Source organism: Onychostruthus taczanowskii, unplaced genomic scaffold (genome assembly GCF_017590055.1).
Source record: "Onychostruthus taczanowskii isolate IOZ18803 unplaced genomic scaffold, ASM1759005v1 scaffold36, whole genome shotgun sequence".
Classification (NCBI taxonomy): domain Eukaryota; kingdom Metazoa; phylum Chordata; class Aves; order Passeriformes; family Passeridae; genus Onychostruthus; species Onychostruthus taczanowskii.
The window spans coordinates 2624082-2640405 of NW_024501015.1; the positions used below are offsets into that span (position 1 = coordinate 2624082).

The window sequence follows — 16324 nt, forward strand, 5'->3', positions numbered from 1 at the left end:
AAACCAGGTTTGAATCCTGAGCTAGATTTGTCTGTATGTATATTTTTTTTAAACTGAACAGGCTTTTCATCAGAAACCAGTAATGTGTTGAAGAAGTGACATTTTAATGGGAATGTGGTAGGTGAGGGAGAACTCCTTTAGGAGAAGTTTTCATATATCTAAGGTTATTGCCTTATGGTCATGACATTCTTCTGTGCTATGAAATATTACAGTTAAGGTCCTTGGTCTGGCTTCCTCTTGCAATTCCTTAAGAGGAATTGCAATGCTCCTTGAGAGATTACTTGGTGAATAAGGAGCTTCTAGACCTGATTAATAATGTGTAAACTATTTACTGTAAGAGGAACTCACAGCTGGGTCCTCTTCACTCAAGGTGAGGTGGTGTAACCATTCAACTGTAGGCAGCATCACTGCCTCTTTATGTGTTAATGAAGACTGGAACAACTCCTGTAAAAGAAACAGAGATCCCTGTGTCCACACTGTTTTGGGAAATCACATGAAATAGATAAAATTGGGAGATAAGGGGATAGCAGCTAATGCCTTTAATTGGGTTCCTCTAATTTTTTGCTCTCTTTTTCCATGGGGGGGTACATCTTTATTTGGCTCATAATACAATCTTTCTTTAGGTCTAGGATGCAACATGTGTGCTTCTTCTGTTTTCCACATTTGATCAGAGCTCCGAGTTTCCTTTCCCACCAGCTTTGTCTACCAATATTTTGCAGCGGTTGCATATGTTTCCTAGACAAATGGACTCATAAATTTGAATTTTGAATGAAATAGAACTTTGTTTTTTAATCCTGAGTATTGAAGTGGTTAGGAAGGTGCTTTGTGCGAGTCTTAGTGGCAGTGTGTGTATAAGGGTTTTTTTGTCCCTGTTTTTCTCAGCCTAGCGTGAGGTGACAATGAAAAGTTTCTTTTCCTCTTGCTGCTAACAATTCACACGTTGATGCCTGATAGGAAAAATAATGCTCTCAAGGTTACTGTATTTTTCATATGTATACATTTGGCTTATCTCTGGCTTGAGAGCTTTGTTTGTTTTTAAATGCAGGCCAAGTCAAACCCTGCGGTTTAGCAGCAGCATGTGTTGTGTGTACAGGCATAACAGGAGAGAAGTCCTATTCCATGGCTCCTTCCTTAGCAGTATCCTGGTCTCTCGCTGGTTGTTTGCTCAGCGGATATGAGTTATCTGTGAACTTCTGGGTATTTTTTTTGTTTTTAAGAACTTTTTAAGAGCTCTAATTAAACCTGAAGCAAAGGTTATATGTGGTGAAATAGTGTTGTTCTAAGCCTCTGGGATATTTTTCCTCTACAAAAACTATGGAGGCCAATAGAAATGGCTGTTTCATGATGTGCCATGTACTGTTTGTTAGTTTGGGGCTGTAAAACTTGATTTGCTTGTCAGTCTAAGCAGAGGCAGTACACAGTAAACAGCCAATGCAGTAAATCAAAGTGTCATGTGCTCATATCACGTTCAATAAGGAGAAATATGTGCTAAATATCCCCATTATATATCAAAAGAATCCCAGAAGAGTGATTAGTCAACCTGTGGGTATTTTTACCCAACCTGTGGGTATTTTTCCACCTATGAAAGTAAATATTTATTTTCCATTTATTTATTGTTGTTGGTTATAACAAGATCTATTGACTTGGGATTTACCAGGAGCCAGTAACTTTTCATGTTGTTGATACTTTCAGATTCCTAGTAGAATTCCTGTAGAACAGAAAACCAAGATAAGACATATATTTATTTATTTTCATTTTCTTCCACCATCTCCCATTTCCCTTCTTCTCACAGAATATCTCCATGCATAACACAGTCGGAGGAGCAATGGCAGGACCTGGATCCCACCAGCTGACAAACACAAGGATGCCAAACCACAACACCAGCGTTGTGATTCAACAAGCCATGCCGTCTCCACAGTCCAGTTCTGTCATTACACAAGCACCTTCCACAAATCGGCAGATTGGGTGAGTCCATTTCCATTTTCTCACTTCTCTGGTTCTCTGGCTCCTGCCTGTAGGACCAGATGTTGTCCTCATGTCCTCATGCTTCCTAAGGTCCAGCTGCATGCAGGCCCAGATGTTCTTCTAGAGGTTTTTGAGGTTACAAAGATTGCACTTGACCTGCCAGAATGAGCAAGGACCCCTGCAGCACAGGTTGCAGGCTGTGGGGAATGTCCAGGTTACTCCAGATATGGCACACTGGTTCAAAAAGGACAGAATGCTGTACTTACTGGAAAGTCTTACTTTCTGCATCCAGTTTTTTTTTTAAATTTTCTTATGATCATATTGCATGTTTTATCTATAACTGCTCTGGGAAGAAAAACAGTGTTTTTGTGAAGCTGATCTTTAACTTCCTTCAATGGCAATTCTGGATTTTCTATGGGATTGAGTTATTCCTCTGTTTGAATGAGGAATGCTGGAAGACAAAAAGATCATCAAGGTAAATAGAGTTTGGCACAGTGTGAATAGCTGCTCAATTTGTAATGATGGATCCATATTTATTACCATAAATTGACAGTATGGATGCTTATTGTATTGGCTTGAATGCCAATTGAGTGCTAATGTCTGGAGAACTGTATGAACAAAACTACCCATGTTTAGTATATGTTTATACCTGGTCACTTCCAGCAAGTATGAGATCCTCATAAGTCACAGTAACTTGTTTTTAATTGTACAGAAACTACCCCGATGGCTTGAAGGTACAGTTTTTCATCACCCAGCTCTGAGAATTCGGGGGCGGGTTTATACATGAAAATGTATGGATAAAAAGATTTATTAGTGGACCAAGAAAGAAGCAGCAGTATAGATTCATTATCTGTCATTTGTAATTTGGTCGCATCAATTAAGTGATATATGCAAAAGCGTTCACTGTCCCCCATCATTATCTAAATAACTGATGATCAGCTTTCAGTCTTTTCAAAGTAAAACCGTAAAGTGAAATCCTGGCTTTGAAAACTGAAATTCTAGCTACGCTTGAGTTTTCTTTCAAGATTCTTGGTGTAGGTCACAGGCTCTGTATCTCCCATGGTAGCTGGCATGGCCCATGGCACTGAGCTCTGGGCTGCCCAGCCATGCACAGAGCACAGATTCCATCTGCTGCCCTAGTTTTGTGCTCTTGGCCAAGCTCCTCTATTTTCCTTTTTACTGCTATTTCAAGATTTGGTTCTTAATACATAAATCTGGTAGGATGGGTCACATAAAGCAATTTGATAGATGTGCCCTCTGTGTATATTACATCTTGTCAAAACACAGTGTTTGCTGAGATTCCACATGCAATACCATTTACCTGTGAATCCAGCAGAGTTGTTTTATATATGTCCCATTCTGTTCAAAGAGAGGGGGCTGGGTGAGAGGGAGGGAGGAAGAAACAGTTTCTTTTTCAGTTTTAGAAAGAAAAACATTAACTAATGCCATTATTTGCGTTAAGGATGATTAAGCTCCTGTTCAAATTGTGACTTAATAGGTCTAGTGGTAATTATGATCCTAATTAAAAGCATAAAAAACCCCAAACAACTTTTAATACTCAGTGGTGAGGTGTTTTATGTAAGACTGTATTTGGCTTCCAAACAATTGTTTCTATATAATGAGCAAAAAACTGCATGTGGTTTTGCAAGACCCTGTCAGTCAGGTTTTAGGTTTGTGTTGGTTCAGGGCCATGGTGATTAGAATCTCCAAAGTTGGTGGGGTTGAGGATAAAAAGGCCTTTTCCTAGTCAGTGGTGTGTCTCACTTGGGAAACTTTGTCATGACATATCTTAATTCTTCCCTGTGACTGAATCACACAAATGTTTCCTAAGTCTGAGTCTAAAGCTGCTTTCTTGGGAGGTAATTGTCAGCATTTTAGTCTCTGTGTGAGCTGGTGTGTGAATGAGACTTATGGTGTGACCTCCAGCATACTCTGTTCCCCATTCTTCCCTCTTCCTAGGAGGTTTTGTTTTTTGTTCATGGTGTGTCCTAGGAGATAATTGCTGTATTTTCAACTTCCTCTACTTGCCAAAGTGTCGACCATCCTTGTTTGTCTTCTTTTCCTTCAGTCTTTTTCCTGTGGTGTCTGTTTTACTTATTCAGAGAACATATCTTGTCATTTCCATTTATCTTCATCTTATCCTTCTAAATGTGCTAAGAATTATATCCACGACTCATTCATGAGAAATACAAACTGGACAATGGTTTTAGTATTAAACAACTGAAAAAAAAATCCAGATGAATTCAGAAAATATTTGAGGTCTTCAAAGTTTGATCATTTTGATTTAGCCTTGGAAAGTTGAGTTTGTTTAGCTATCTAACAAGCCCAAATTCTGAGGTCCTCAAATCAGTGGGTTTTGCTTGAGTTTCCCTTTTTTAGAAATCATTTGAATTTGCCCCAAAGGGTAGATGAGTCTTTACCATGAAGAATTGTGCCAGGGAAAATGCCTTTTAATGAGCAATAAAACCAGCAGAGAGAAACTGGGTAAAACTCTCACTGAGTTCTGTAAGAGCAGGATCAAGCCCTGAAGGTTATATAGAACCATCTTGTAGCAATATTCTGATTTTTATCACAACCACAAATATTTTAGTGTCAGACTATGGCCAAGCCACCTGCAAATGTTTATGATGGCCTTGCTCCAATGAAAACAGGGAACAGCAATGAAAGTCTTCATTTAGCCCCTGTTTGTAGGCTGTGCTCTAGTAACCGAGAATGGGACCCACCTGTGCCCGCACACAGCTCGTTTCATGGTGAGGAGTGGGCGAGTTTGTAGCAGCTGATGTTCCCAAGGGATGTAATTTTTCCTTACTTTCGTTTCTCATTCTCTTTCTTCTTCCTCTCCTTCTAACCTTCTGCCTCCCTCCCTCCCTCCCTCCCTCCATGCCTCTCTTTTTTCCTATCCCCTGCTCTGGGGGGGCTTGCACATAAAATGAGATATTGACACAAGGCATGGGAAAACATGACAGAATGTTCATTGTTGGGCAAGCCTTACTGGCACAATGTATATCCACACAATGTTTTAGGTATTAAGCTTCAGCTACTACTGAACAGGCACCCAGCCAGATTAATCAGATAAAAGGAAGAGCATGAAGGTTATTAACTTAAAAAATAAGACAGGGTGCAGCCCCACTTTCCTCCCACCATGTTCCTTTTGTTGAGAACAAACAGCAACATTAGCATTACAGCAAGCTGGCAGGTTGGTATAAAGGTCCCTGATAGTATTTATGTGGTGAGGCAGTCTCTAACCTCCTTGCCATCCCTCCTCCCTCCCCGCCAAGCCTTCAGCATGTGGGAGGAATGCTGGAACTAGTAACTACTTGTGCTGATGAAAAATCAGTTGAGGAACACTTAGCAGTGAAGGGTGTCTTTGGCTGATTAATAGCACATCATTTCTAGATAAGATACATGGAGCAAAAGCAGTATGGCACATGGAGGAAGGCAAGAAAAAAATGATATAAGACATGCATTTGTCAAAGGTATAGAAAAGCAGATAAGCTGAATCAGCTCAAGATATGGGACTCTGAACTAGGCTGTACAATAGCAGTGCTTGTCTCTTTTTTAAAATAACTCCATTTTTTCTGTGACTGAATATACAGCAGTGTGAGGGAGTTCTGGGCAGACAAATTGGTGACAACACAGCATGGTGGTTGCTCTATCTGGAATCATCTTTTGCTAGGAAAGATGTGTTTTTCAGGCTATCAATTACTGTAGGTAGCTGCAACCTAACAGCATTCATGGAGAAGGTAACTTGCTTTCAAGCTAGTTTTTCAAGCTAGTAGTGGAGATAAATAGTATTTTTTTCAGCTTGAAAATCACTGATACAGCTCTGCAGCTGATAAAGAACATGGGAGGATGGAGGATTGTCACAGATGCAGCAAGTGGTTAACTTTGTAGTAAATGGAGAGGGAGAGTGAGTCCAGTTTCAGTGAACTCAGGCTCCAAAGTGGACATAGAACACTAACCATGTGATGTAGATTATCTGTTTTTAAAGTGTTGTAGAGCACTTTAATCGAGATAAGATGGTCTTCTGGCACAGCATCAAACGGGAAAAATTGCAACCACATTTGGTGAAATGCAAGCAGGTAGGAGAAAGCAACAAAAGGAACTTGGAAGATGCTTCTGGTGCCTTGATGTTCTGAGGAATCATGGTACCAATGGGAGAACAGCCTTTCAGTTCCCACATGCAGCATTCATTTAACACCTATGCATTGCCTTACTGTTCCTCTCTCTTTCCTCTCATGGTGCCACGTGTGTCTCTCTGGTTCCAGTTTATCATCTCTTTAGGGGTTTGAAGGCTTTTCAAACAAAAGGGCACAGGAAGTGGAATAGTAAAAAAATTGACTACTCCATGCATGTAGTGGGACTAACAAAGGTTTGGTGGCCTTGGCCATTTGGGAAATGAAAAAAAAACTTCTTAGTCTCAACTGGAGGGTCTCAGATGGCAGAAGGACAGATTGTCTCTGTGGCAAGCAAAGGCGTTTCACCACAGCAAAATCTGAGACTTGCAACTGCTGGTTGAGTTTTCAGAGTATCCTGCTATCATCATTTATAGCTCAAGGAAAGAGAAAAGACTCCTGTAAGAGACAATCACAGGCAGAAACCCTTCCATAATGCAGCTAGCTCTTGAAGGCACTTGGAATAGGTGGGTGACTGAGAAGGGTCTTTGTACATCCAAGAAAAATTGTCTCTTTAAAGTCTTAGTAAGTTGGTGGAGCGTGTGGCATCAAAGAGGCCATGGAATGATGTGCTTTTATGAAATTCAAAGACTAGTTCTTTTTTCAGGAAATCTGTGATAAAAGCCTCTGTTCCAACTCATGTATTCAAACTGAAGTACCACAGTATGTTGTGAGATGAGAAGAAAAGTGCAGTGAGAGATGAAGCATCAAATGACCACTCAGTGGCTTGATCAAGTCCATTCCATAGCCTTGATTGTGCAGCATGTAAGAACAGCAGTGAGATTACTGGAAGGGGAGGAAAAGCGAAGAGAGCGCATCTGACATTGTCATTGCGTCCAAATTTTTTTTTCACTGTCTTAGTAGTAAAAGTTGGGCTTTAATTCCTGTTTAATGGTCCTGCTTCTTTTTTCTCTCTTTATGCTAAGACATGTTTTCTGTAGTCTCTTCTACCACACTGACCTTGGCCAACCTTGATATGGAATCCCTTTCAAGCCACATGTGAGCAGCAGCCACAAGTCTGTGGGAAGCTGAGGTAAATTACTTAGGAAATTATTACAAGTGACCCATTCTCAGGAACAAGTTGTCTCATAGCTTAGCTTAATAGAGAGGGTGATGAGGGAGAAAATGAGCTGGACCCTCTCAAGCTGTTCATCCCTTTTAGCAAGCTGCTGCCCAGGTCCACACATTGGCCTGCAGGCCGAACCATGCTGCTCTGACTGTGATATTTAGAAGCTCTGTCTGCTCTCCAGCATCCTCTGCTGTTGTATGTTCAGGAGTTGCTGACTCAATTTTTCCCCATACTGCTGAGTCAGGAAGAGAAAAAGCAAACAGTGCCAGTCTGTGTGGCAGGCACAGCACAAACAGGTGGTTGTTCACAACACCGCTCTTCTATCCTCAATAATAGACTCCTCTGCCTTCCCAAAAACTCTTCCTTGCAGTAAGGTCTAGGAAGGGACTGGAAAATACTGACATATATCAAGGTGACTTTTGGGGGACTGAAAGGAGGACCATTAGCCACGTAATAAATAGCCTTGATGAATAAATAGCCTAATGAACACAGTGTTTTACACTTCATACTTTCTACTTTGTTAGAAATGGTGCTTTCTGACAGCAAGAACACCAAAACCAAAAAGTGTAAGGGATATTGTGGGACTTGCTGCCCATTAGCTCTGACTAGGATTGTTGTCTCGTGTTATGAGAAGAAACCAGTCCTCTCCCTCTCCTGATGGTTGTTTGAGATAGGCAGTGAAAATATGCTCAAGCCAGTTCTTATGCAAGTGATTTCTAAGAAACGGATCATGATGTTTTTGTCCTGAAAATCTTGTCCCACCCAAGAACTATAGGAAAACAAGCTTAGAATATGTACTGCACCCATAATTTTATCTGAACAGAAATACTGAGCTTTCATATGCATTGGTTGGCTCTCACATCAGAGAAAGTCATAAATAGGACTTAAATATGATATATAGAACTTGGAGAATCTAGCATTGATTCCTTAATTTTAGTGGCTGGTATGTCTTACATACCTCCCGTATATATATAATACACACTGTATAAATCTTCTTTAAAGGTGTCATCAAAATTTATAGGCAGAGCTTCTGATTTATATGACTCTTTGAACTATAACAGATGTAAAATCATTTTTGGATGGAAGAGGATCTCAGAATTGCAGTGGGTTTGATATGACAAATCAAGCTTTCCCTAGACCAGGAAAAGATCATTAGGGCTCTGCACAGCCGAATCTCATAGCTCTGCTCTTCATCACAGGTTTGTGCTTAACACACCCTGATGCATGATTCCAGTGTATGTTTTATCCAAGTGTCAGCCTGTTTGACAGGTAACTAAGCCGCAGTAAAACACTAACTCAAACAATACAGACTTTGTTTGGTGTAAGGCTTTTTAAAAAATTTATTTTCATTTAAGCAACTAATTTGCAGGTTCCAGAGAAGCAGCAAGTTTTGGGGTGCTGCCTTACACCATGTTAGTTCAGAGAAGGGCTTAAAGGCTTGCTGGGGGTAGCACAATGGCTATAATGAGTGAGAAATGAAGACCTTTGTGTGCAAAGAATTCTGATAAAGATTAGTTGCCCACTAAGAAGTTATGACTGTATCTGTTTCAATAAAGGAATTGGCACTGATGTCCTTAACAGAGAATGCCTTGATTTTACATGATTTGTCTTGCCAGTGTCTTTTTTGAACACTTCCAAAGGAATATAAAAACACACTATAAGTTAATAAAGTGTTAACACTTTGGGTTGTTTTTTTTTCTTTTTCTTTTTTTTTCTATGCTGGTACCTGGCTGCAAACCAATTACAATAGTTCAGAGGAAAGTGCCTCAGGGAAAACACAGGAATTACAGACTTTGTGTAAAGTGTATGGATCCTATTTTACCACCTGTAAAAGTAGGCCTCTTTACAAATTGATGAGTTTTCAAAATCAATGGTACAGTATAGTTCCATTTAAGGCATATATATGGTTCTGTTTATACTTATGGTCAGGCCAAATACGCATTTGAAAAAGAAAAAGCAACCAAAAGTCAAAACAAAAAACCCAAAACACCAACAATTTGAATCAAAGGCATGGGTAAATCTAAGATGACAACATTACCAAAATTAGTTCTTTACAAAAATGAAATTATGCTTGATTTGAAAGAAAAAAAAAAGTAATTTAAATAAATCTGTGATTTTGGAGACCCTCTAACAAAGTTCCACGTGGTAAACCATAAATTTAAATTCTCTTAGCTATGTTTAGTAAAAAATTGCTGAGTTGAGCAAGGAACTGATGGCTAGACAGAACTTGCAGGTAGATTGAGAGTGCAGGAAAAGTGTTCCTTGGAAGAAGGAACAAATTAGAGAGTGTGTTTTAGAAACATTTTCTGTTATGAGCATCTGTGTTCTGCGAACAGAGACGTTTATTCTGAGCTCACATAAATGAAGTGGAATTTTGCCAGTAAAAGAAGGGGTTGTGTTACTCTAGTCGTAGAATCCAGATCCTAATTGGTTTATGAAATGAAGGGGGCAATCTTTGAGCTATTACCAGCTTCCTCTGCTGCAAGTGAAGTGAATCGCAGCTGTTCTGATAGGGTTCATAAAACTTGGTGAGGTAATAAAATGTTTGCAGTGAACAATTCTCAAAATGGGTGAAATCCAAATCCCTAGCTTATTTGACAGTATTAAGAGAATTGAATGTACTTCCTGGGGAATTCTGAATATTATGTTACTTTTATCTAGTTCTTTAACTATAAGATCCAGGCTCACTGGTGCTGCAAATGTAAGGGCTCAAAGTAGCATTCTTCTTTTTTAACCCTGCAGATTGAAATGCACTATGTACATATATACATATGTGAGACAGGAAAAAGCTGTATTCATTGTTCATTTTAATGTTTCTGGTTTGTGCTTTTTACTTCTTTATACTTTTCTGTGTCCCAATCTCTTGCTCTGTTTTGGTGAGGTTTTTTTTTTTAAAAAGCATGGTTAGTATCAAATGATCCTACACAGAAATACTTGTGGTGATTCTAATGACATGATTTGTTTAATGAAAACAATAGCTGTTGATCTTTTAAGTTTTCTTCAAACAACTTAACATTTGCTAGACCTGGTTAGAAGTCAGATATGTCAATTCTAACTTCCTAGCAGAACAGTTGCTCTAAGGAGTTCAGTTCATAGTGGTTTTGACCTAAAGATCCTTGATGTGAGTTCAAGTCCAAACTGACATTTTTGGGTATCATTGTATATATTGAGAAATTCACAATTTTCCTTGAGAACCATTCAGTGCTTGTCTAGAATTCTGTTGTTCTTCTCAGCATTGCCATAATTAAGCATTTTATGAAGGGCTTGAACATCTTTAAACCTTGTTCTTTCTTTTTATTCTCCGCTTTGTAGAAATGTCTGTGATTTCCCAGGCAAAGACAGGATGATCGCACCTTTGATAGTAAAATGACCTAAAAAGAATACAAATAGAGAACATAATGAGAAGTTTCTTAGAGTAATGAATTGGGTTTCTAGGATGGTTAAGTGACAGCTGGTTGGGCTTGCTGCTCATCCCCTTTCACTCCTGAAGCTGGGCACTTACACAACCTAACACTGAAGCTTCCCCCTTTACATTAGTCCTTGAATGACAGATGTTGCTCATCTCAGACAGGCTGTTGCATCAGGTGTCTGGAGAGTGACCAGCCAACATTTCAGCCACAAGGCGCTGTTTGAAGGGCCTTGGATCCTTCAAGCATTTTGCAAGGAAGTGCTGGCAACAGTGGGATATCTGGCTTCTTTTTCTGACAGGTGGTTGCTCATGCCATATGTCCCTGGCTTGTAACAAGCAGTAGGGGTGTCCCAGGTATTGCACAGGAAGATGTTCAAAAGATGCACAGCTCTGAATGGTGGTGATCTCCTGGAGCTTCTGGGCAGAGCTGCATGCAGAAAGCTTTCCTGACATACTCAGAGCTAATGCTTGTGTTTTCAGCAAGTGTTTTTGAGCTGTTATTAGAAAATGTCCCTGGAGAGATGAACTGCTGACTTAATGTGCCTGAAGGAATCTCTCTTTGGACATGCTGGACTTCATTAATTCATTATTGCAGTGAATTGTTGATGTAGCTTTTTTGGGCACCAGATGTAAATTAACATAATGAAAGTGGGCAAAACGCAGCAGTAGTTTTTAAATATTCAAACAAGACAGTCTGTTAAGCTCAACAGGCTGTTGTGGGCGACTGATTCTAGCTGAAATACAACTACAATATCTGAAGATATTAACTGTAGCTGATAACCAAAGGAAACCAAATTTTAACTGATCTTGTATTATTTTTCTCAATTTGTGCTTGTTTCCAGTGGTTTTGTCTGAGATTATATGGCACAGGTAGATTACCAAATTCTGACTGACAATATGTAATCTGTAGATGACAATTAGAGCCTATCAGTGCATACACCAAATGGAAGAGTTGTGTGGAAAACTTTACCCTCTTTACGATTAATTTCCTTCTTATTCTGTTTTAATTTCTTCTTTCTCTGCAGTCTGTTCCAGGCCCACAGAGGAGAGAGAGTTGTTGTAGAGTGTTGTTGAATTTTTTCTGATCTGTAGGGAAATGAAATAGGAAGCAAAATAATATTTCTACTGTGAAGCAACAAAGGAAGTTGCTACTTCAGTCATTGGGTTCCCTTTGTGCCATACTAAATGCATGTGGAGGAAGATATGGAATCTGGGCTCCATGACAAGGAAGAAAATCCATACTTTCTTCCAAATTTTCCCCCGGCCTCTATATTGTTCTATTGTTCCAATAAGAAATCTGTGGCTCAGAGGATTTATTCAAAATCTATATAAAACATAATAGGCAAAGTTCATTCCAGAAGCCATCAAGTGAAACTATACTTCTCTGTGGGGAAAGCTGGGGTCCCTACCAGTCTGGTCTTTTTCTGTACACAGCCTGGTAGCATGGAGCTTTTTGTTGCACATTAATGCAACATCAAGGATTGTGGGGCCCTAAGTCCTATAAAGCAAATGCTAGAAACAATATTGGACCCAAGCAGAACCCATAAATACAGAGGGAAGCAAAACTCCACATATAAAAGGAAAGAGGGTTTGAGAACAAAAGCACAAAACCACATTTCAAGCCTCAAGGGGAAAAAAAAAATCAGTTTTTGTTTTGGAAGAAGCATCCTTGGAAATGTTCAGTTTTCCTTACGACCAAGTTGGGAAGCTGTAAGTTGTGTCCTTGAAGACAGTGTATGTATGTATGGATAAATGACTCCTAGCCAAAAAAACTATCCCATGTTGACAAGAAAACACTACCACTGAGGTATACATTTCCTTCTTACTCCTCCTGCTTGTCCATTAGACAAACAGGAAAGTAGAGACACCCCTGCCATGTTTACAGGCCTTGCCTTGTTATTTGTATGATGGACAGAGAGCTAAGAGCTGTGTTGCCAACACTGCTTATTGGAAAAACCTGGAAATAATTAAGGGACCTCATTTGTTATTGCTCATATGTTCACTGGTGGAAATTACTTGAGAGAACAGTTCTACTGGTACAGAACAGTGCTTGGTAACAAAACTGTAGAAAATTGACAAAGACAAAAACAGCTTTGAGGAATGGGATGTAAAATATTATTCTAAAAATTATTTCTACACTGGTTTTGAAAGGGTTTGTTTGTGTGTGTGTGTGTTTTCCAGTAGAGAAAAGAGAATGTAATTTGCCTGAACTAGAGGATGACTTGTAATGTTTTTACTTGTTACTGATTTATTTACTTGAACGAAACCTATGAATTACAGTGGAAGTTTCAGTTGAGTAATATTCAATATAGTGTTGTTATTTTATTACTGGGTCTGCTGAGTGTTCCTTTCTGTGGTGTCTTCTTCCAAGAGGTATGAGCACTGTGAATCTTTTTCATGTTACTTTTTCAAAATCAAGGCTGTGCGTTGCAAAACCACAAGCAAAGGGACTTTTAGCGTTTCAGCACACTGCTCCTTTTCTGCGTACATTTCTCCTGAGCTGTCTGCTTAATTCCAGATCTGCTCCCACAAGCTGATACAGGTCTTTGTTTACGAGTCAGGTCACAGGATACTAGGTGAGTGTACCTGTTGTACAGTGCCTTGTTGTTGTTGGGATATGATGTGCTTTTCTGGGTGGGAAGTGGCAGTACTGTTGTTTCACTTGAGCAGGCATATGGCAGAACACAGTGCAACGGAGACAAGTTTCGATGAGTGAGCAATGAGTCATTAAGGCAAAGCAGAGTATTGTCAAAAGAAAAAAATCAACAATTCCAAATCAGCTCAAGATCAGTATCTGAAGATTTCAGGCTTTATTGGAATTTCTGTTTGTAGTTGCTTCTCTGTCATGTAGTGTGTGTTGGAAGCATTCTCTGTTGTGACATTTGCTGTGGCAATGAGAGGCATACATATGTTTGCATGCTCGTGCAGTTTTTCCAGGAGGTGTGATCACATGGAGTTTCTCCTCTGTGCTCTTGTTCCCTCCGCTTCTCTTGTTTTGCAGAGTCGCAGGGGGACAAAATCTTTTACTGTAAGTTGTGACACTTCTACTTCCAGTTCAGTGGTGGCTCCAGGGTTCAAACTTGCAGCCCAATAATGAGCCGGGCTAAAGGGCTGTTACTGTCAAGAATAAAGTCATGTACTGTAACTGAGAGTAATCAGTTTGGATCGCGTTCACAGATTCTTTGTATTAGCTTTATCAGGTCAGGCCATCAGAGAGCAGATAGACAGGTAAGACCAAAAGACCTCTGAACCCAATTAAAGTTGTACCACAAAGAAATCAAATTCATGTGGTTTACATTTCAGAAAGTTACATTTGGTGGGCTGTACTTACTTTTATTCTGTAACCTAATGCAGACCATGTGAACATTTGAAACGCTTTTAACAGTTAACCAGCTCAAATAACACAGAACCAGAGCAGCAATAAAGAATGAATTAAGACTGATTGCAACTACAGCCAATTTTTTTTCCTCATAAAGAAATATAAAAGGCTGATATATTTAAAAACTACCATATATATAGTAATTTTGTCTTCAGGTTTTAGCATGACAATAGCCATTCTCATATATTTTAAAATAAATGTTTGGTTTAGAAAGCAATCCTAAACCCACAGTCTTTTTTATTTGCAGTGTTTCAGGATCAGTTTGGATGTGCTGTGGAACCACTGATAGTCCTATTGATCCACATAGTTTGGGAATTGGTCATACAGCTCTGAGATAATCCCAAGAAGCTGACATTTAAAATACTTGGCACAATAAGAGCATGAGCATGAGAGGATAAGAAAATAGGTGTTTTATTATTGTCTACTTTCTTAAAAACTGTAGATGTGTGTGCAGCTTTTCAGTCACAAACACTTCTGGCTTGTTGACATTAGATAGGCCTTACATGTGGAGCAAATAGTTTCAGCTGGTGCAGACTCCTATTTGTTCAGTTTTCCTTTTTTTCTAAACCAAGAGTCTAAATGAAAGTCTTCAAGCCTCCAGAAGACTAGGCTAGAGGAGGACAGTGCTAAATGTGCCTGTATCCTGTGTCTTAACTTCAGGAAAGTGATGTGGTTTACATGCAAGTGGAAGAAAAGTGACTGGCTTGCTTAGCAGCAGAATCATTCTATTGGATCAGTAGCCTCATTTTTGCTCTGTAAAGATTCTACAGGACTTTGAGATCTTGGTGTTGGGGAAAGAGATCGGGCCCACAGCTCTTGCCTATGTGTTACATTTTCTCCTGAAGGAAGAAATTCCTACAGCCCCAGTTCTTTCCTAGGGTCTCCAAGACACTGAAATGCAAAGCTTGTGCCATTCTGCTTTCTGTCACTGAGTCACTTGGTTATCAGCCGCTGAGCCCAGCTTCCAGCCTCAGGAGCCTGCTTGCCATCCTGGGTGGATGCAGTTCCTTCCCTTCAGCAGCTCTCCTGATGTGCCTGTGTGTACAACAGCTTTCCTCTCTGCTCCTCGTGTGGAGCAGTTTGCTCTCTGGTCTTTTTCCCCTCTTTTCCCATGAGCTTTTGGGGCTGATGTGGTAGAGAGGGCATTCAGGCATGGGGCTCTCAATTTGGCTGGATTGAAAACTAAGGTTGTATTTCATCCAGATGCTTTTGTGGCTGCTATTTTTCATGTGGCCCTTAGATGCTGCTCTTCTCTCCCTGGGCTGAGCACCTTGACGACCTGTTGTCTTGCTTGCTTTTCAGAAGCAGACAGGTAGAGAGGAAAGAGCTGGGTGGTTTTTTTTTGTTTGTTTGTTTGTTTTGGTGGGTTTTTTTTGTTTGTTTGTTTGTTTTTTTTTTTCTTTTTTCTTTGAAATCTTAGTTAAATATGTAGCAAACCACTTGTTTTCTGTGAAGGAATCTTCCTTGTATCACCATTTCCAAGCAGTGAGTGATGTACTGCTCATGGAATGCAAGCTGTTTCAAAGTATACATGTGGCAAACTGGGGCTGCCACTGCTAATTCACAGAAATGCTGGGACTGGAAGAAAATCTGCACCTCCACTCATGCACAGAGACTGTTGTGCTATGCACAGACCAGAACTAGTGGGGTGAGAGGGAATACACTCCTTACTCTCTCTCATTTTTTTTTTTATGTGCGGGGTTTGGCAGCCTAGTTCAAGATGCTTGCATGGAATTAGTAAAAGAGGGATATGTCCTGGGAAGGTTAAATGGCTGCTGCTTCTAATGAAGCTGCTGCTTCCCCTGTCACTCAAAAAAACCCAAAAAACCAAAAAACCCCAAACCAGAAGACTTTGTCAAGTTCTTTACAGAACAGAAAGTAAAGGGGGAAAACATTTGAGTTATGATTAGAACAACAAAAGAGTCATTGAAGATCAAATCAAGTGGATGTTGGACAGAAAGCAGTAGCAGAAGTTATTAAAAGTGCTAGTCTGGACCTAGTTTCAGTTTCTTGTTCACCATTGATTCCTTTTGGCAAGTTTCTTGGTCTCTATCAGGTTTAGTTCACTAATTATAAAATAGGAAAAGAAATACTTCTTCACTTTACAGGAATGTTAAAATGAATTTAGGTATTACAAGAGAAGAAGGTGAATACGTTCTTCTGATACAATGTCTTGAACATTTGATATAATTAAACATCAGGAACTTTACTCAGATTATAGTTCTTTGCTGCAGAAATAGAGAAGAACTATGGTATTATGTCTAAAATAATATGCTATTAATTTCCTGGAAGTGAAAATAAATAGCTGAAGAGTGAGACAACAGAGT

The 16324-nt window shown here is 39.6% G+C and overlaps 1 protein-coding gene across 14 annotated transcripts in view; it reads left to right on the top strand.

Moving 5' to 3' along the window:
- Positions 1-16324, top strand: part of CREB5 (cAMP responsive element binding protein 5) — a 267897-nt gene that overhangs the window by 90797 nt on the left and 160776 nt on the right. For all 14 annotated transcript variants that reach the window (XR_005953199.1, XM_041411417.1, XM_041411413.1 and 11 more), the window contains one exon: positions 1793-1965. Coding sequence is in view for 13 of the 14 variants with exons in the window: in XM_041411417.1 (XP_041267351.1) it covers positions 1793-1965 (173 nt within the window). In the remaining variant the exon portion in view is untranslated. The remainder of the gene's footprint in view (positions 1-1792; positions 1966-16324) is intronic.